At 60.1% G+C, this 21135-nt stretch overlaps 1 protein-coding gene across 1 annotated transcript in view; it reads left to right on the top strand.

The window, feature by feature from the left end:
• Nucleotides 1-15135, top strand: part of ADARB2 (adenosine deaminase RNA specific B2 (inactive)) — a 371222-nt gene extending 356087 nt beyond the window's left edge. The window contains exons 9-10 of the mRNA XM_047742639.1: nucleotides 8334-8512; nucleotides 10154-15135. Of these exons, the coding sequence (XP_047598595.1) occupies nucleotides 8334-8512; nucleotides 10154-10330 (356 nt within the window). The 3' untranslated portion in view covers nucleotides 10331-15135. The remainder of the gene's footprint in view (nucleotides 1-8333; nucleotides 8513-10153) is intronic.
• The last annotated feature ends 6000 nt before the right edge of the window (nucleotides 15136-21135 follow it).

The raw sequence follows: 21135 nt of genomic DNA, 5'->3' as shown, positions 1-21135 counted from the left end.
GGGTCTCAGTCCCAGCCCCCGGGATCACAACCTGAGCTGAAGGCAGACGCTTCACTGACAGAGCCCCCAGGCGCCCCCCAGAGGACAGGGTTGGTAGCACATTCAACAGCTGAAGATGGGGCGCCTGGGGTCTCCCTCAGTGAAGCGTCTGCTTTGGTTCAGGTCATGATCCCGGGGTGCTGGGATGGAGTCCCACATCGGGCGCCCTGCTCAGTGGGGAGCCTGCTTCTCCCTCTCCCTCTGCTGCTCCCTCTGTGTGTGTGCGTGCCTTCTCTCTCTCTCTCCCTCTCTAACAAATAAATAAAATCTTTTTAAAAATAAAGATAAACACAGCTGAGGAGAGAATCAGTAAACCGGAACACCCCCCTGAAGAAACCCCCGAGTGTGGCACCAAAACAGAAAGACGGTGGACTAATGGTGGACCGGCTGGGGTCCTCCGGCGACAGAACCCGCACAGGACAGTCATTCTCCTCACAGGAAGGAGACGGAGCTGAAGCGCGTGGCTCACACGTGTGCCGGGCAACCGGTCTGACGTCGGCAGGCTGGCAATTCTGGCAGGAGACGATGGCGCCGCCGTGCCCGGGGCGAGTGCAGAAGCAGAACCCCCTCCTCTCTGGCAGCTGTGGTCTCGGCCCCTGAAGCCGTCAACTGATCGTACGAGGCCCCTGCTCGTGGAGGGTCACCTCTCTGCTCCATGCGCAGCGACGGAATCGTCCATCACACCTGAAGGTGCCTCCCAGGGACGTCCGGCTCACGTCTGACGAAGCGGCTGGGCACCACAGACCGGCCAGGAGGATGCGTGAAAGTAAGCATCCCACGGGGAGGTCAGAGACACAGCGAGAAGGTCGGACAGACCCGAGCAACAATGTGCCCCAGAAGCAGGAGAAGGAGCGTGGCGGGCGCGGAGGGGAAGGAGGTACCAGAGTTACTAGTCATCACCCCTAAGGGGCACCGTGTGGCCCAAGAAGTACGTTCTTAAATCGTCCTCCCAGCAAGAAAGTGGTCACCAGACGAGAAGACAGAAGAAACCCTAAAAGGCGTCAGGAACTAACATGTCAGCTCCCAAGGGTCCGAATCAGACTCGCCAGCGACTCTCGGACAACAGGAAACAATAAAGCCGTGTCTCTGAGATGCCGGCCGCGAGCTCATCGTGACCTGAAGTCCGCAACCCAGGAGACGCATCCTTTACAAGCGGGGCAAGGGGCGCCAGGGCGGCTCAGCCGGCTGAGCGTCCGACTCTTGATTTCGACTCAGGTCGTGCTCTCAGGGTCGTGGGATCGAGCTCCGTGTTGGGCTCCACGCTGGGTGCAGAGCCTGCTGGGGACTCCCTCTCACTCCCGCCCCTCCCCCTCTTGTGCGCATGCACACACTCTCTCTAAAATCATGAGTAGATAAACGTTTTTAAAAAATAAATAAAAATTAACCAATTAAAATGAGGGCAAGACAACAGTCCAGGCAGACAGAAGCAGAGCTAATGCAAGCCCAGCAGACGTGCACCGAAGGAGACATTAACGGTGCTCTTGGGGCATAAGGAACATAGCCCCAAAGGGACAGAGCCACTAATGCGTGAGGACCACATTGTGCCAAAGTCCCCCTGTCCCACATCTTTCCAAGTAACAGCAAGCTTTACAGGGACCAAGAACCATTTCACTATCAGGTTATAAACTGAAATATTCAGATTTTTCCTTGCCACAGAGGAAATTTCGCCGCCTTCAGCGTTGTCGCATGAACCCATGCATTTTAAACTGCTATCACTTACATTCACAGATATGGCCGTGCTTGTACTGAGTCCAGGAAGGAAGTCCCTGAAAATCAGTGGGGAAAATGGTCTTTAGAGGAGGCGACTCCAGCCACCCAAGCAGGTGCCCAGCACCTTCCCTCATGTGGCATGCACACACGCCCTCGACACCAGCTCTCAGCCATGGCAGCCAACACCCTGCCAACCGGGCAGAGGAGGTGGGGCGGCTGCCTCAGCCCAGTCTTCCCCACAGTGTGTCCCCAGCTTGCAGGAACCCACAGAGCCCCCAACAAGCATCTCTTGGCAGAAAGAGCTAAGCCCGTCCTCACTCACCATCTCCAAACTGCAGCACACGTCACACAGCCACCCTGAAGTGTGCTCTATTAAGACAATAGCTACAAAATTAGTCAATTATAATGATGTTCATGCTAATGAAAATGAATAAAATGGCATTAATACAGCCAAATTAAGTTAGTTACTCCAAATCTGCAAGTCCATGTTACAATAGCCCTAGCTCTGCTTCCAGCAGAGCTGTGTATGATGTGTGTGTGACATGTGTGTGACATGTGTGCAATGCGTGGGCATGTGTGTGTTCATGTGTACATGTGTGTTGTGTGTGTGCACGCGTGATGTGTGTGCGCATGTGTAGCATGTGATGGTATGTGTGATGCGTGTGCGTGTGGTGTGCACGTGTGTGGTGTGTGTATAAGTGTGTGGGGTGTGCACATGTGTGATGTGTGTATTCATGTGTGGCATGTGTGTGGTGTGCGTGTGTGGTGTGTGCATGTGTGTGCCTGTGGTGTGCATGTGTGTGATTGTACACGTGTGTGATGCATGTGCATGTGGTGCACACATATGTGGTGTGTGCACATGCGTGATGTGTGTGCAATGTGTGTGCATGTGATGCGTGTGTGGTGTGTGCACATGTGGTGTGCATGCGACATGCACGTGCGTGATATGTGTATGCAATGTGTGTGCAATGTGTGGGCGTGTGTGTACATGTGTGATTGTGTGGTGTGTGTGTATATGTGTGACGTGCACGTGTGTTTTGTGTGTGGTGTGTGCGTGTGTTGTGCATGCATGTGATGTGTGTGTACATGTGCGATGTGTGTGCATGTGTGATGTGCATACATGTGTGTCTGTGTGTGTGTGAGGGACAACACACGGGGTGTCTGGCACACACAGAACACACAGAGGCCTCATCTACACCTTCCTGCCGCCGTATGACTCGGTATTGAATTGTCCGTTTCTCAACATCGAATGCAGTGTTGCCCTGAGACACAAACTTGCCTCGCTCCCTATAAAAATCGTGTTCCTGAATGTCCTGTGTAGCTTTAATTTAGAGAAACTGAATTAAATTTTAAATACTTTAGGCCCACCAGCAATCTAAAGAAATGTTACAAAGTCTTAGACACTGCTTTTTAAAAAGAGATGCATGCGGGTTTTTGCAAAACGAGGCCTATTGTCCTGCCAGTCGTGGTGGCGGTGGGACTCGCAGTGATGGGAGCCGTGCGAACGTGGCCACAGTCTGGCACAGAAGCACCGTGGGTGGGAGTGGTCCTAACGGTTGTGGTGGTGGCGGTGGCCATGGTGGCAGCCGTGGCAGTAATGGCACAGTGGGGAAGGCAATGGCAGCCCCAGTTAGCAGATGCATTAACTCATCGAAGTTAGGAAAAACCTACTTCAGGTTCACCGTATTCACACAATCATGTCAATCGCTAAGTCACTAAATCAAACATCAGATGATCTTCACGGAGACACTCTTGTGTGTCAGAACAGCAGAGTACCTGTGTCAATGCTGGTGGAGACCTTGGTCTCCCACACGTCCGCTCTGAGATACCAGCCGTGTCTAGAATGCTGCAGAGGATGAATGACCACGTGGGCTATGGCACACAGACGGGCTGCACAGATCTTATCGGCGATGGGTCCGATGGGGAAGGGGTTTGGGAAGATCAGGCTTCCTTCCAGATGGTGGGAATAAGTACCGCAGTATCACTGAGTTAGAGTGGCCATGGGTCTGGTCCTAGCCTGGCCACACCACCTTTCAGGGACACCTTTTCTCTCATCCTGTCCTGGGCTTTGTCAACAAGTTTCCAATCTGAGAACTTCCCCGACAGAGGCCAACCACACCATCCCCCAAACAGAGCCATGCTAGGCTTCCCTCCCCAGCCAGGGGCCGAGAAGAGATGTCCACGTATGTGGCTGTGGCCAGTGGGAACCCCCCACCCACCAACTGTGGTGCAGAGGTCAGCACGCAGGCTTCAGAGGCCAGCTCCAAACTCACGACTAATAATGCTGATGTAAGCAGACTACTGACCACCCCAAGACACCAAATCTTAATCCCTGAAACATGTAAATTACTGTATTTGGAAAAAGGGTCCCTATCACTGTGATTAAGTTAAGGATATTGAAATGAAGAGGGTGTCCTGAACTATGTCCTGTGGGTCCCACACCCCACCACATGCATCTGTGGAAGAGAGAGGCTGATGGAGGGAAAGAGAGAGAGACAGACACGGAGGCGCAGAAGCCACGTGAAAACGGGCAGAGGTAGAAGTGACGCATCTCCACGCCAGGAACAGTGGGGCCGCTGGGAGCTGGAGGATGGAGGAGCGCAGCCCCGCCAACACCTGCGCGCCTCTAGAGTGAGCAGGGAGTCGGTCTCTGTGATTTTCTGTGAGCCGGCAACTGTGTCCACGCTCCACTGCAGCGGCCTCGGGAGACGAACACCGGGCTCCCGGGTCACAGCACAACGTCCGCACGGGCGGGAACCACACTGGAAAGTGCAACCCTGGGCCTCCGTCACCACCCAGTGAGGGCGGGAGTCCCGGGATCCATGCTGGCTGGCGTGACTATGACGCGTTCCGTTCCTGGATGTCAAGGTGCAGGTTTGCAGACTCGGGCTCAGGTGCTCCGCGGTGAGAATTACAACAAGTCCAATGTCTGTGTCGTCAACAGACCCTGTGACCTCGAACCAAGGTCGCTGATACACAGGGCTGAGTCTTCCCAGGATTTATTTCTTAAGACGACCTTCCTCCCCTCCTGGGGCACAGCAGACACAGGCCTGTGCTTTCAGCGTTCAGAACGTGCAGTTCCTCCCTGAACTGGGAGGAGCACGGGGCGGACTGTGACCTGCTCCCATCTTCCTCTGGACGGAGATTTCCAATCGGCCCCTGGAGGTATCTGAGGCTGCGGACTCCGGGCGAGAAGGTAACACTGTGTTCCTGCGAGGGTCTGTGTAATGCGCCTGAGTGCTGCCATCTCCAGGAGGACGAGGAAAGCGGGTGGCGGCAGGTGACACCTCGGACTGTAAGCAGCCTGTGCACCGGAACTTGAACGTGAGGCTTGGTTTGCACGTCTGCGTCCAGAAGGACGATCCCGGGACTGATGCCTCCCTCCGTGGACAGCATCCAGCCGACGGGGGAGGTCGATGCAGGCCAGAGGTGGCTTCCTGGAAGGAGAAGCCAACGCATCCCCAGAGTCCCAAGCACTTTTGTCCTCAACCCAGCGGGAGACGCACGAGCCCCTCACCCGGCCACGAGGCCTGGCTTGGCTCCTGTGCAGCAGATCTCAATCACGAATCAGGACGCGACGAACGAGCTTCCTCAGACACGTGCATGTGGCTCCGCAGAAACAAGTGTCTCCCCCGGCCAGACTGAGGGAGCAGAAGACAAACTGACAGGCCTGGGAGGAACCTAGCGAAGGGTTCCAACACCCCGCTGAGGGCCCACCCGGGCGTGTGGGGCGGGACAGGGACAGAGCGGGAGCGCCACCCCGAGGTGCGGGGAAACGGACACCAGCAGCAGGAGCCTCCCGTGTGCCCAGGCCTGCCCGTCTCTCCCTCGGAGAACAGGCCGCGGGACTGGCCCGTGGGCATGTGAATCGTGAGGGAGCTCCCCTTGCTCGGCGCCACGACCGCAGCGACCGAGTCCGTGCCGGCCGCCTGCACCGTCTGGCCTGCGGGGTTAGGCCGACGGGGGCGTCCTGCAAGATGACCTCCCTGCCTTGTGCGCTGACCACTCCGCACGGTCAGGTCAGCGACCCTGCGTGTGAACGCGGCAGTCAGTCGTCAGCGCCCACGTGATTTTGTAAACGCAAAGGCGGGGCCTCAGCAGACTGAACCCGGCAACGGAAGCAGAGAGAGGGCAAGGAGCGGGGGAAGAGGAAAACTGCTGCTCCTGCGGGTTGCTTTGGGAACTGTTCACCCGAGGACAAGACTAAGGGCCCCTTAACCTTGAAGCCCCAAGGACAAACAGTAGTCCCACAGACGTACACGCATGACGCCGCCTGTGCTCCACACAGAAGGGACCCCGACCCCAATGCGCGGGCGACTTCCTGCACAGCCAGGACAGCAGGAGGGGGCGGGCCGCCCGCACATAATGAGCCTGGGAGAGGGCCGTGCGATCCAAGTGGGGCACTGCGATCCCCTCGACGGGGGGGGGGGGGGGGGACTCTGCACACACCCGCGCTGGTCCTCATCCCTCCCTGTGACAAAGGCAGGCCTCCCACAAAACGCTGTGTCGCTACTGAGAGCCCAGGAGGGAACAGGGGGCAGAGCAGCAAACCAGGCACCAAGGCAGGATGGGGGCTGCTTCTGGTTCCCGAGTCAACGCGGCTCGCACCCCACCTTTCCCACCGGTCACCGAGGCTCGGTGACATGAAGATCGTTGCTGGACTGAAAATCTCATTTCCCGTGGCACCTGGTCACGGACAGAGCCCTGACACTCGGAAATCAACGATTCTCATACTGTGATTTACAGCGTAAATCACTTCCCTCCGTGCACACTTCTCTGCTTCAACACACACCGGCCATCTGGGACCCGAGCTCCAGAGAAGGTGGGTCAGGGGCTGGGGGGGCGGCAGCTGCCCACCCACGGTCGGGGGGCTGTCCGCCAGCCAGTGCCTCTTCTCTCTGCCTGCGCCCATGTGCGGAGCCGGAGAACCCGCTTGTGGACATCCTGCCAGGGCTGCAGCCGAGCCTCTCCAAGCAGGCGTCCGTGTGCCGAGAGCCGGCGGCAAAGTGGGCACTTTCCACAGCAGAGAGGACATGCAGGGGGCCAGGGAGGTGTGACGTGGACCTCGGAGACCCTCCCCTATGGGAGGGAGGGACAGAGAGGGGAGGGAGCAGGGCGGGTAGGAGGACACGGCTACCTGCCACTCTGGAGAAGGCCCTCGCCTCTCTTGGTGACTGGTCACTCCTGACCTTGGCCACTCTCCCCTCTGCCCAACAGGGCCGTCTCACGGCCACTGTGCCAGACGGTCCCCCTGCCCACCTCTCGGCATGGGCAGCTGCCGCAGGGAATTGCTTCAAGGACAAGCTGTCGGCTGGAATCGGCCCAGGTCGCCAGGAGATTCCGGTCGGGGGTCAGGCTGTGGCAGGAGCAGGTGGCAGAGTCGGGAGAGTGGGTTTGCAGACAGCGGGACGCCCCGGCTGGTGGTGACACCGCGGGAGGCTCTGGGTCTGTAGCTTTGCCCTTCGGTGCTGACGGGACGCCTGCCCTCACGAGGGCCTGGGGTGCTGGGCCGCCCCTGGACACGGGGTTGGTCCCTCACATCTGTGCAGGCCCCCGAGGGCCAGCCACGGCCTCAGCAACACCCCGGCACCCCCGGGGACACCCACAGCCCAGTGGGGGCGCAGGCACAATGCACTAAAGCCGCCCCCTCCTGACACGGGAGCCGCCGGTGAGGACCCTCGTCGCCGCCCTGCCCAGGGTGCGTGGGGGTGTCTCTGTGGGGAGGAGCGGCAGGAGGAGGGGTGCTCCAGACACACCGGCTCAGGGAGGGGCTGTGGGAGGAGCAGTGGTGCTGGGAGAGGTCCAGGGCTGTGAACTATCCCACAGCATCACCGTCACCGAGGAGAACAAGAGCCCGCGTCCCTCCTCTGCCCGGCCGCTGGCACAGAGCTGCGCCAGGAAGTCTGGGGCTCGACGGCATGGTGGGGTCTTTCCTCCTACCCACCCGCGCCTCACATGCCTTCCCTGAGGTCACGCTGGGATGGCGGGCAGAGCAGCTGAGGCAGGACGGCCCGGCAGAAAGCCAGTGAGGGCCCCCAGCAGACCCGGTGTCACAGGCTGCGGGCGGGACAGAGGCCGGGCGGAGGTCAGACGCCGCTGCCCCACAGTAGGGACGCTGAGCGCCCCCTTCTCTCATCTGCGCTAGGAACCTGGGACTCCCGGGGCTGTGACATCCAGTGTCCAGTGCCGTCCCAGTGACCAAACCCGCCATCGACTTAAAGCTCCGCTGTCGTCCTGAAATCCTGCACAACCCCTGAACCCGGGGCCTCGTGTTTGCGTTTCAGAAAAGGCCTCAAAACTTCCGGAGCCACTGCTGGATCGCATCGCTGGTTCTTGGCCCACACTCTCAGCTCTCTGTCCCGCTCGCCTCGCTTCTCCACGCGCATTCCCCGAAATCACAAGCCCCGGGGCCTGTCTGGTACCACGAACACCTCCCAGAAGCCACAAGCCCGTGTGAAAACGGGCAGCGGGTGTGGGCGCCTCCCAGCAGTGCGGCAGCCAGGCGTGGTCTCCCGCCGGCCGGTGGCGGCGGCCCTGCGGGGCCGGAATCCTGACGCCGGCCGCTGCGGCTCCTCTCTCGGCAGGGGTGAGCCACGCCGCCGCGCGCCAGCCGGGGAAGTCTCCGCACTTCAGCGTGAACTGGGTGATGGGCAACGCGGACGTGGAAGTCATCGACGGCACCACCGGGAGGAGGAGCTGTGGGGGCTCATCGCGGCTCTGCAAGCACGTGTTCTCCGTGCGCTGGGCGAGGCTGTACGGAAAGGTAGGGCTCCGCTCTGGGGGAGGCCAGCCCTGCCGCCCTCGGCTCCCGGCAGGCACAGGGAGGGGCCCCCAGGAAGTTCGCACTGGTCCGAGCGAGGGGCACCCACGGCTCCAGCCACTCCCGCTGTTTCCCTCACCCCGGGCCCCGCTGACGTGCGACACAGCCACTGCCCTGGGAGCTCCCAGCCAGCAGCCGAGGACTTGGCTGTGGCCCTAGACGCCTCACAGACAGGGCACAGGCGGCTGCACGTAGGGCACCATAAGGGAAGTTCAGAAAAGTTCCTGATGTGGTATGACCCCGGCTGAGACCGAGGAAGGTGAGTGGTTTCCCCTGAATGACATCAAGAGCAAATGCCAGGCCACAGGTCACAGCTCTTCTCCTGACCCCAAAGGCCGTGCATTTCTACGACAGTCCTGAGCTTCCTCCTCGATAAACGGGGACAGTTACCTCATTTCCAGAGTTTAGGCTGAGATCTAGATGTCCACGTTTCCAAAGCACAGCAGACTGTGGCAGAACCAGACAGACGTGAACGGGCGTCAGGATCACAGAAACCCAAGAAGCAGCTGTGCCTCTGTCCCGTCTTTATCCAGCAACAGCTCCCAACAGGAACGGGGTGTGGGGCACATCTGTCAACCCGCAGCACGGGACAGACACACCCACCCTTAAGATAAGCATTGCTTGCAGTTCAGGGGACCCTGGACGTTGTGCATGTGGCCCTTCACCTGCACGACCTCTGTGCCTGCCACGAGTCCACGGGACCTGGCTCTTTCCTGAGCACAATGCCTCCGCTGCCTCCCCACCCACTCCGGGCACCATCCACACTTCCCTCATCCGCACACTGCAGGGACCCGTGTCAGAGAACACCACTGATCCTGTCTTCCTAAACAAAAGGGCCCCTTGCACCTCTTCCAGGACATGGGCCGAACCCACGGGGGGAATCCAGGCCTCCTGGCCCTTCTCCCTGCACTGCTGGCCTGCTGGCCTCTCCACGGGGGATCCCTGCCTACATTGGCCTCAGAGCCTGGCCTGGTCCTGGCCCAGAAACCCCACAGAGGAGACAGCCCGTTCCACAGGTTTCCTAACTGGTTGGCAGGAGAACTCAAATGCCCCCATCTCCTGCCTCCACGATGCTGCTTTAGTGCCCACAGACATCCCCCCGACCCCCCAACCCCACCCCAACAGCAGTCCCAGACCCTCTCGCAAAAGAAAACGACACAGCATACCTGTTCAAAGCAGGCAAGTTACACGTCTGTCGCCTGCCGCTCCTCACATCCCTGCCGAGCAGCCCGGGTGCGTCCGTGGCACGTCAGGGCTGCCAGATGGCACGTGCCCACTGGAGTAGTCACCCCTTTACTGGGGTCAGACGGACACGTAACTAATGCTGGACAGACTCAGGGTGGGTAACGTGACGTCCTGACGCGCATGCTGGGAAGGGACCACCACGAGCCGGCCCGCCTGTGTGCCCAGGACGGTCGCTGTGGGCAGTTAAGGAAGCTCCTTTGGGGCACACATGTTCTCTCCGCTGTGTGGCTTCTCCGTTCACAGCAGGTGCCGAGGGCAGGCGGCCGGGAGCGTGTTCCGCGCAGAGGCCCCGGCACTGCTGTCTGCTGGGCTCACCCGCTGTCTTGTTCCTGCCCCCAGCTGAGCACGCGGATCCCGAGCCACGGGGACACGCCGTCCATGTACTGTGAGGCCAAGCGGGGGGCGTGCACCTACCAGTCGGTCAAACAGCAGCTGTTCAAGGCATTCCAGAAGGCCGGGCTGGGCACCTGGGTGAGGAAGCCGCCCGAGCAGGACCAGTTCCAACTGACTCTCTGAGCCCCGGACACCACGCTCCTGGAGCAAAGCGCGCACGCGCGCGGCGGGGGCAACAGGCCGTGCTCACCGGCTCCCCGCGCTCTCGCCCTTGGTGCTCCAGGAGCACACGCGTGGTCAGTGTTCCGTGGGCAACTAGACTCGAAGTAGGAGCTGCTTCTCACGTGGCTGTTCCCACGCTGCCAGGACCCACACTCCCCCAGACCTGAAGGCCCCGGGCACGGCCCAATCTCTCCTGGTGTGTCCGCAGGAAAGTTTCCGTTCAGGCTGAAGGGTCGTAGGTGCAGCTGGTCCCGCGGTGCCTGGGGTGCCGCTCCCCACACCCCCTCTCCGTCCCCGCACCTCCAGTGTCTTCACTGCCCCCCCGACCCCACACCCCAGCCCCCCACATCTGCCCCCCAATCTGTCTCCCTGCCCCACACCCCCAGCACCACGTCTGGTCCCTTCCTTCCCACGCCCCCAGTGCCGCGTCTGCCCCCCACCCGCCCCGCACCCCAGCACTGCGTCTGGTTCTCAGTAGCACAAGCCGGCACGATACTTCAGGATAACCCACAACGAAGAGAAAAGCCATGGGCTCTCCCCAAAGAAGCCAACAGGACGCTCTACCATCCTCATCGTTCACATAAGTGTTTACTCCACCTCCCTTCAAAGCGGATTGGAGACGCGCAGTACTGAAGAACCCTAAACTCAGACCAGAGAAACGAAGACCCTTCCAGCAGCACCCAGTTAGCTGAGACACAGGCAGGACTTGGGCTCCAGGACCAAGTGCCACAGACCCTGCAGACACCACACCCATCCCAGACCCAGCGCGGGCTCCACGGCAGACGTCCATGGCCGCTGACCACGTCTGTGGCAGCCGCGTCCGGGTTAGCGACCACCCATATCTCCTCAGCAGGTAACAAGGGAACCACGTCGCAGACCACGCTCCGAGAGCTCGAGTGTGCATCAGAGAGCGAGCCCAAGGAGTGTCCACAGCAGCCCTTCCCGGGGCTCGAGCAGCTGCGAGCTCTCCACGCTTAGTGGAGATCAGCGCCTGGCGCGGCCAAAATGCACACAGCAGCTGCTGAGCCTCAAGAGGCAGGATTCTGTCCCCTTCCAAGCAGGCGTGGGACATCCCGACCATGGCACCCTCTCTAGGAGCGCCGCGGGCGCCAAGTACGCCACAGACAGGCATCCTCTCCCACGCCGTCGGTCCGTCCAGGTACTTGAACTGTCCACGTGGACCACCACGAACTCATCTCTGACATCTGTCATGTGACTGACAGGCCTCTCATTTTCCCCACAGAAGAGCCACTCCTGAAACTCACTAGGCCACGCAGCCCGGCTCCGGAGCGTCCCATCCTGGGGCAGGGGCGTCCCGGAGGGGTTTCCAACCGGCCAGCCCTGCGTGCACACCCTGACCAGAGCGCAGGACCGCCCCTTGGCCCCAGACCCAGAAACGGAGGAGCAGTGTGCCGCCCGTCACGTCGAGATCGCGGATGCGACAAGGAGACCAGCAGGAGGCCACAGGAGTCGCAGACATGCGCTGTGGACAAGCAGGGGTGCCGCTGCGGGGACCAGCTCCTCCGGGCCGTCACACGGCTCAGACATCTCATTCGCCTTCTCTTGGGAGAGAACATGGGCACACAGCACACAGTTTCCTCAAACAAAGTTATGAAAGATGGGAAATGTTTCTGCAAACAGATGATGCACATTAATCTTTAGCTCGACACGAAAGCTGGAATCACGTGGCCGGTTTACATTAGCTTCTGGCCATCGGACATGTTACCGGGATGAAACATGGATGGACCTGCTGGCTGAGACTCGGCCTGCCCTTCTCTGAAGCCCACCCCCGGAAAGTACGGACGCACAGAGGACAGCCGCCAGGACCTTCGACGGCTCCCGTTCTGAGCCCTCGCTTCTCCCCTGCGCTCCAAACCACGCCCCTTCTGGAGTGAGGAGACGGCCTAGCAGCACCGTGCATGACAGAGGCAGATGGACCCATCCACCCATGGCACCGCGGGGACCACCCAGACGAACCAACCCCAGGGGCGCGGACAGTACCACCTGCCCGACACCAGACACGCCATGATGGCTCTCAGCTGCGGCTGCTGGCCTTCCAGAAAATCCTACACTCCACCAAACAATCTCCTCCTGGGGAAAGCCACAGCCACCGGCGCCAGCGTGGGGACGCGTCTGTTAGGTCGGCAGGGACACCCGGCAGGAGAGGGTAAGGCCCCGCACAACAACTGTGTCGGGCCAGAGGCGTTCCCAAGCCAGCGGAAAGCTGTTGAGAGGCTGAGTTTGGCCGGGGGCCACGTGTCCAGGAGCAAGGACGGAGACGCACAGGGGGCAGGCAAGGCAGGACTGCGGGGCCGGGTCACCCACAGGAGGCCAGGTCGCAGGGCTCTGCTGGTGCATGTGCTGTAGCTGGAGGGTGAGGGGGCGCCAGCCCAGAGACGAGGCCGTTGGGGAGCCTGAGGGTCTCACTCTGCTTCCAGCCCAAAGGAACACCCAGCGCGGCTGGAGGCCAGGCCAACCTGCGTTTTCAGGGGCAGTCAGAGTCCTGAGAGGTACCCACAGACACCTCAGTGCCGGAGGCTTCCCCAGGAGAGCAAAGCTTGGGCCTGTGACCTTGGGGCCACCTCCTGGCACCCTAAGGCAGCAAAGGCAAGACCCACGGGGCAGAGGCAGGAGCCTGCTTGTGTCTAGGCTGTCCTGACCGCCGCGCTGCCCGTCTGAGCTGCCTCACACCTGGCGGCCCCAAGTCCTTCGTTTCCCACGTCCTGTGCCGCGTCTACATGTCTACCCAGCCCCGCTACTCAAGTCCCGATCAGGTTGGCTCTACTGGCACCTGCCTCAAGGCACACACTCCCAGCAGGGAGATCACCACCGAGGCTTCCCGCCTGGCTCAGTCCGCAGCACGCAGCCTGAGGGGCAAGCCACCGCCCGTGCAGCTCTGCCCGCCCGTTCTCACTCGAGGTTTCACCGCAGGGACTGGATCGAGGGTCTCTTTGGTTTGGGTTTCTGCCCACGAGAGGGTCTGCAGGTCTCTAACTCCTGTTCCTCCTGTGGGTCTCTTTAAGTCTGTATATACCTACACGTTACTACTGATTTTGTGAGTCTTGTTGTTCCTCGGAAACGTCATGTTGAGTTTTTCCCACGTAATTTCTCATATAGTTTCCTTTTCACCAGAAGCTGTTCTTATCAATACAGTTAAACGGTTGTTTTGAGGATTTTTTTTTTTTGTGTAGTGTTTACCACGTCTGGAGAGCCATAAACAGTCAATTCATGGTATATTGATGCCCAGAATAGAATAGAGTATTTTGATGAAATGCTATTTTTAGATTATAAATTTCAAGATTTGTCTATAGTATCTTGTTTTAAAAAATTTAAAAAGATATTTGAAACTTAGACATTTTTAATTTAGGGAAATGTCCTACGACTGTTTTTTTGAGAAGCCATTCGAATGGAATCATCTAACTGACCCAAAACATGACAAATGCTCCTTCCTAACAGAAACCAAAGGGAAGAGAGGACTACGGCCTCTGTTGACAGAAGTATCAGCTGCCCTCAGCAAACCAGTGTCCCTGTTCCGGCTGGCCCACCACCTCTCCTGGTGGGAGCCCTCGCAGCCATAGCGCAGCCGGGCTCAAGAAGGACTGCTTGGAAAGGCTGCCCCAGCTTCAGGCTCTTGTGGAGCTCGCAGGCAGAGGGAAAGATTTAAAGCTCTGTGTCTCGGGAAAGGCAGTACCACCATCCGGCGGCACTGGGCTGGGACAGACCTGCCTGTCTGGGGTTGCGCTGGGGGCCCCCCAGGCCAGAGCTGGGGCAAGCGTGCCGCTGTCCGTGGTCCTGCACAAAGGGCTGTGCTGGCAACGCGGGGACCTTGCTCGTTCCTGTCAAACGTCTCCCACAAATTCTGAATCAGATAAAGGATTGCGAGGGGTTGGGGGTGTAGAAGCAGAGGCAGATGCAAAATGCACAGGGTGTTGGAGAGGGGCCCGGAGAAGAGGGGCACGTCCCAGTTCCTGGAGCAAGGAGACCTGTGACCCATCACCACCACCGTGTACCTCCCAGCAGGGCCGCCTCTGGGGTTCTCCCTCATCTTCCTCTCCCTCCCTTCCCTCTCCTGTGTCAGTGCCTGTTCCTCCCTACACTCTTAATTCCCCGGCATAGCCGAGAACCAGTCTCAGGCCTGGGTACCTCTGAGCGCAGCCGTGCTGGCCTCACAGGTCCCTGGGACTTCAGCCCAGGGGAACTTAGTGGAGTCCTTTCCTGGACTCCTGGAACACATCCATCAGTGTGAGCTCCCACCACAGGGACACTGATGGGCAGGTCTCCAGAAAGTTAGAATAACAGCATTCCCGCAGGGGACTACAGACCGTGTCAGCCCCCGAAGCAAGAAATACCTTATTTTCCCAACTCTTCGTTGCACATTCAGACTTGCAGGGATGATACAGATACAAGGATCGGGATTCTACGGCCTCGTTTCATGCCGGCACTGGGTTTCTACTGCTCTGCAGTATATGCGTCCATAAAAAACAAACAAAAAACACACCTTCCCAGCAGTGCCCAGTTAGTTTTCAGCTAATTTTCAGCATTTTTTAAGCAAATGAACTTAATATATAGTAATTCTTAAGCAAAGGTATGTACATAAAAAGCATGAATGAAAGGCAATACTGGATATACATTTGTAATATTTGTAAAAAAAAAAAAATCCAAAACCTTAAAGTATTAATTTACATGTTAATTTGCCTCCAAATTCTGTATATTGCCCTTCAGTGGTATCTGATAAGTGAATGTTTCCGTTAAGTGAATAAACACACGGAGTAGATCTGTGCTCCCCTGGCCTGCTGCGCATCTTTCATCAGGCAGGGCTCCGAAGGGGTGGTCTCTGAGTGCCGAGGGGCGCGTAGGGAGAGTTCCCAGAGGGCCCGCCCACTGCAAAGAAACCACACGTCCCCTCTACGACCTTTGTCCTCCTACGATTACGTGCGTCAGCAAGCTCAGCGGGGTGAAGAGCTGCCCTTATGGCTCTCACATCAACGGACAATCTGACTGGCGAGGGTGGGGACAATGGTCAGCCCCGGCCTCTGGAGCTGCTGGCGGACTCCGCACACTCAGAGGGTCCCAGCGTTTTGGAAGGTTAAAGTACTGCAAATACTGAAGACGTTCTGAGCCCCCCACCCACATTTTCACTAACATGTGAAACGTGGGCCCATCATGGGCTGTGCCTGGCCTCGGGCCTGCAGGGCTCCGCACGGGCTCAGCAGCGCAGGGTCCATCCGGGAACCCCATCTCTCTCCAGGGGCTGCACATTCCACTGCCCCTGCAGGTGTGGAGCAGAACGGCCAGTGGGCTGGGCCAGGGCCCGCGGGCTAGTCGGGACTGCAGATGACACTGCTTGTTTGAACGTGTTCCTCTCACACACTGGGGCCTGAAATCCTACCACACCTGCCCTGGGGCTGGAGGGCGGCGGGGAGCGTGCTTCCGACTCGGTATTCGCTCTGCCCGCACTTCCCACAAACCGCAGGGAGGGCCCGATCCCAGGAGGGCACAGCGGATCTCAGGTCTGTGGACCCCCCAGGGCAGCGCTGACATAGTCCATCCCTCAGGTCGGGGCTAGGGAGTCTTGCAGAAAGTTACCCCCAACGGAGACGAGAGTGGGGGCCACCGTTACCAGGAAGGAAGACAGCAGGCCTGAGCGTAAGGAAGGTTCAAACAAGTCACAAATGCATCAGAGAGTAACGTGTCCTGCGTGGTCTGAGTTTGGGAGCCTGGATGTTTGCTGGCAGGGACCGTGCACCGGTCTCGGTGTGCCCCAGAAGGGACGCTCCGCTGGTGCCCAACGCACATGCTCACTCCTGCCAGAGAAGGGCCGCTCACCTCGGAAATGAGCTGTCCGGGTCTCTGTGACCTCCTCAAACCCGAGGATCCCGTGTGTCCACCCAGGTCATTCTCCAAGCCAGCCAACGCCCACCTGCCCCAGCCTGACGGCAGCTCTCTGCTATGGCCATTTCTCTTTCTTGGTAAGAATTTCTTTTATAAAACATGGAGTTTATGGCATATTGTCTCAGGAAACACTAATTGTATGTTTCCCGAGGAAAGTAACCAAAGGCTATTCTGTTTCTTTAAAATGTGACTGGATGCGTGACGTCTGAGGAGCAGAGGGAAGGGCGAGAACCATGACCCTTCACACCGGTGTCCACGCCACGGCGACTCATGCAGCCTCCTTCCCCAGGACTGACTGGTGACAGAAACGCACTCTCCCAGGGGAGTGTCATCCACAAAGAGGGACAGTGAATGGGACTCAGGAGAGCAGGAGGGGACTTGATGACTGCCTGCCCCAGCCACCAGCCTCTTGGATCTGGAAACGGCTGCAAGAGCCCAGGGCTCCTGCCCGGGGCCGCCGGGCCTCCACGGGCTCAGACACAGCTGTGCTCCAGAGCGTCTCAAGCCCACAAAGTGCACTCGCCTTGCAGAACCACAGGAGCCAGCTCTTTGGACTCTGGGAGGAGAGGGACCAGAATGGAGCATGGAGACTCCTTCAAGCTAGAAGACAGGACTGCCCACCTTTGCTCCTGAGGTGTCCGAGCCCCTGCTCACCGTGCTCTCATGAAGCGTCAGTCGCTGTGCGTGTCCGTTATGGCTGCACGAGGCATGGTGTCACCGAGAGGGGCCCAGAGGACAGGTACTCCGTCCTCGGCCCGTCGCAGCCCTGATGACCGTCAGGGTCCTTTCCCTCCCCAGTACGATCACTCCCTTTCCTGCTGGCCACAGGCAGACCGGGCAGCCACAGCCACTGTGAGACCTGCGTCCCCCTCGCTGGGTGTCACCCCGAGTTGCAGGTTGAGAAGCACAAATCTCGGAGAGCCCAGCGGGACTGCGGGAGCGGGCGCACCCCTGCCCCACTTGGTTCCAGAGGCATGTCTTCTGCTGGGTGGGGACACCCCCATGCAGTGGCCACTGGCTTCGAGGGTCCACCAGCTCCTGGAGGATGGCGCCCGCCCTGTGCCTCAGCTGCGTCTGCGACAGTCCCGCTTGCCACCCTGTCTGACCGGCTCTGTCTGTGGTGGGACTGGCGGCAGAGGGGGCCCTCGGCCCGAGTGCCCCATCCCGTGAGGCCGCTCCGCGTGCCCGGACGGGGTTTGGCTAAGACACCGCGGGCGGGAAAGGCAAACCCACATCCGGACTATGGATGAGCTCCCCTCGGGACGGATGGCTGCGCTTTCCCGGGAAGCGGGCTTGTGACGTGGCCCACGTGCCACTAGCACTGGCTGGTCTGTGCTGGGGTTGTGCTGCGGGCGGTGCACTGGGCTCTCGCTGACAGAGCTGGCCTGTGTTCTTAGCGGTGGCTGGTCCAGCCTTGCAGTGAGGGACCCATGCTGGGCCACCACAGCCCCACCTCTGCCACCGTGGCTGCTTTTCCCAAGAGCCCGCTGCGTGGCCCTGCGGTGCTGATTGGCAGCAGCTGGCTGGAACCCCCCCGGCCTGCAGCGGATTGTCTCTGGCAGGCACGGGTCAGAAGAGTCACTTCGGGTCCACCCCATAAGCCCATCCACTTGTCTTTCTCCCAGACCTGTTTGTCCCAGCTTTGAACTTCCAACCCTTCTCCTTCCAGGCGTTTGACCAGCCGGTTCCTCGTCCTCACTCGGTATCCTGCGGGTTCTCTCCAGACTGGGTGGGTCTCAGGGCCGCTGCCTGCAGCCTGGGCTGGGGCCCTGCTCTGAGGATGTCCGGAGCCCGTTCCTCACAGCTCGCCTCTCTGTGCGCGCACATGGCACGGGCTCTGTCTTCCCCAGGTCTCAAGCTGGAACAGTGCGGAGAATGGCACGAGCAGACACGGGAACATCCGGGGCATGAGGGCGTAAAGCAGCTGAGCCTTCCCAGAGGCGTGCAGTTCCGGGGGTCTGGCCTCCTGGGGGATACATCTGCTGCCCGCGGCCAGCATGCCTGGGGAGGTGGGCAGAGCCCACAGTGGGAACCACCCCTCCTGGCCAGTCTGGCTGATCAGCCGTCCTCGCCACCAGCTGGTGCTTGATACTGGGGGGTACACCGCCACTTGTCTTAAAACGAGCCATTTCGGATGACCCAAACTGAAGGTAACGAGGCTGCTTTGTCAAAGGCTAAGCAGAGTAGGGATGTGTGTCTGACCTCAGGCTGCAGTGCCTCAAGAAGGAGCCAGGCCCTGTGTGGACTGTGGCCCGCAGCCCAGGTTTGCCCCAAGGGTCCCACCCTGCCCCTGCGGCCTGAAGCCTGGTAGGCCTGGGGCTCCCAGGAGACCCCAGCAGCCTCCCAGGGGCCTTACTGCCCCTGTGTCCCAGAGCCTGAGTGAACGCCGCACAAATCAGACCTGATGGCCGTGGTCCGACGAGCATGACCTGGTGACTCCCACAGAGGCGTCTACCCGCTGCCGGCACATCAGGGGCAGTGTTGAGGTCACAGGGCTCTGGTCGCAAGGGACATTCGTACACTTAGCGTGACTGAAAGGGGAAGCACAGTGACATCTGCTGAGCTGGTTAGGGTTAGGGTCAGGCTGTGCTCCTCTAAGAGGGAGCACAGGGCAGTGACTGTCCAGCAGCTGCAGAGTGTGAGTGTGTGGAGTGGGGCGAGAGGGGGATGGAAAGCCAGAGGAGGAGAGAGGGAGGGAGAGGGCAGGGGGCAGAAGGAATGGGGAGTGAGCAGGGAGGGAGGGGAAGGGGAGGAGTGGGGGGGCTAGGAGGGAGGAGAGGAAGGGGCGGGGAGAGCTTAAGTGGAAGGAGATTGTGGAGCCGGTATCAGCGGCAGAGGGCTGGTCCGGCCCCCAGAGCAGAGCAGGCTCTCAGGCCCTCAGCACCGCAGATGTCGAGGGAGTCCTACAAGGACCAGAACAATCCAGGTGGCTTCTGGACTGGGGGTGCTCCTGCTGTGACCCTGGGCCTAGCAAGGGGTGGATGGGAGTCCAGCATATTCCCAGGCCTTAGGAAAGTACTGGAAAGTGAACCCCAGCCTTGCCAGGTAGCGGTTCAGGGCTGATGACATCTGCCTGCCCCCAGGCCCCAGTGAGCACTAGCTGCTCTGTGGGGTCTCCTCGGCATAGGAGCCAGCAAGGCCACCGGGAAGGAGGGTGAGGGAGAAGAGCCCGCTTCCCGGGAAAGCGCAGCCATCCGTCCCGAGGGGAGCTCATCCATAGTCCGGATGTGGGTTTGCCTTTCCCGCCCGCGGTGTCTTAGCCAAACCCCGTCCGGGCACGCGGAGCGGCCTCACGGGATGGGGCACTCGGGCCGAGGGCCCCCTCTGCCGCCAGTCCCACCACAGACAGAGCCGGTCAGACAGGGTGGCAAGCGGGACTGTCGCAGACGCAGCTGAGGCACAGGGCGGGCGCCATCCTCCAGGAGCTGGTGGACCCTCGAAGCCAGTGGCCACTGCATGGGGGTGTCCCCACCCAGCAGAAGACATGCCTCTGGAACCAAGTGGGGCAGGGGTGCGCCCGCTCCCGCAGTCCCGCTGGGCTCTCCGAGATTTGTGCTTCTCCCATCCAAGTACTAACCAAGCCCGACCCTGCTTAGGAGATTTGTGCTTCTCAACCTGCAACTCGGGGGGACACCCGGCGAGGGGGACGCAGGTCTCACAGTGGCTGTGGCTGCCCGGTCTGCCTGTGGTCAGCAGGAAAGGGAGCGATCGTACTGGGGAGGGAAAGGACCCTGACGGTCATCAGGGCTGCGACAGGCAGAGGACGGAGTACCTGTGGCCCCGGGGGGGGGGGTCCTCTGGGCCTCTCTCAGTGACACCATGCCTCATGCAGCCATAACGGACACGCACAGTGACCGAAGCTTCATGAGAGCCCGGTGAGCAGGGGCTCGGACCCCCCATGGATGACCTCCAGGTCACTCCACCAAGCAAGTCCTGGTGTCCACGGCGGGTCTCCATCTGTGGGCAGACAGAGCTGGCCAAGGGGGAGGGAAATGCTGCAGTGACGAGGGCACACAGAAGCCATGAGTACTGGCCATCACGGCCAGCAGCAGCCACACACATGGTCCCCTTCCGACCCCCAGCAGCTGTGACCCGCGCGTCTGTGAGAAGCCATGCCTGCGCAGGGTAAACGTACATGGGAGCGGCGGCCCTGGGCCTGGCGGTGGGACAGTCGCGGGCACGAGGGCGCAGTGGCCCATGACGAGCTTGCACACCCTGCCGCAGACGGGCGGTGGGAAAGGTGAGCGTCCATCTGACACACCGAGGAGCCCCCTCCCTGCTGTGTAACACGGGAAGAATCTGAAGGGGCCACCTTTCCCAAGTAGGGGCAGAATAAAGCATGTCATCGTCAAGGAGACAGCAGTCCAGTGCCCAGACAGGGCGACACCCCCACCTTCGCTGTGACCAGAATCTGCTGTTCGTGCCTCCTTCTCCCCATGCAGATTCCGAAGGCTCCCCTGTTTCTGGCCTGAGCCTGCCCTCATCCCACCAGCCTCCAAGCTGCTTCACAGAAACACGGAAGGTGGGAGTCTGCTCAGCTCTGCTCCAGAAGGACTTGCTCGCAGCTCTAAGTCCTCGCCACACCAAAGCTCACCGGGAGATCCACGAAAGGAGGAAAGCTCCCCAGATGAAAGCCAGGTCTGTGCCCTGTTCTGCTCCGGGTCCCGGGCAGATCCCCGCCAGCCCTAGCCATGGGATGGAGGTGGCTTTCTCCCAGGGAGCATGGGATGCTGTCACACACACCTGCCTTCACTGCGTGGCCCAGCGCAGGTGACCCAACGCCTGCCTGCGGGTTCCAACCCTTCATCTGCCAGAAGGAGACCCACCGACCCTAAATGGAGGGGCTGCCGGGAGGACTGAAGGGGGCCGAGAGC

This window comes from Lutra lutra, chromosome 8 (assembly GCF_902655055.1).
Source record: "Lutra lutra chromosome 8, mLutLut1.2, whole genome shotgun sequence".
Classification (NCBI taxonomy): Eukaryota; Metazoa; Chordata; class Mammalia; order Carnivora; family Mustelidae; genus Lutra; species Lutra lutra.
The sequence above is the reverse complement of the archived record's forward strand: the minus strand, read 5'-3'. Positions and strand labels throughout refer to the sequence as shown.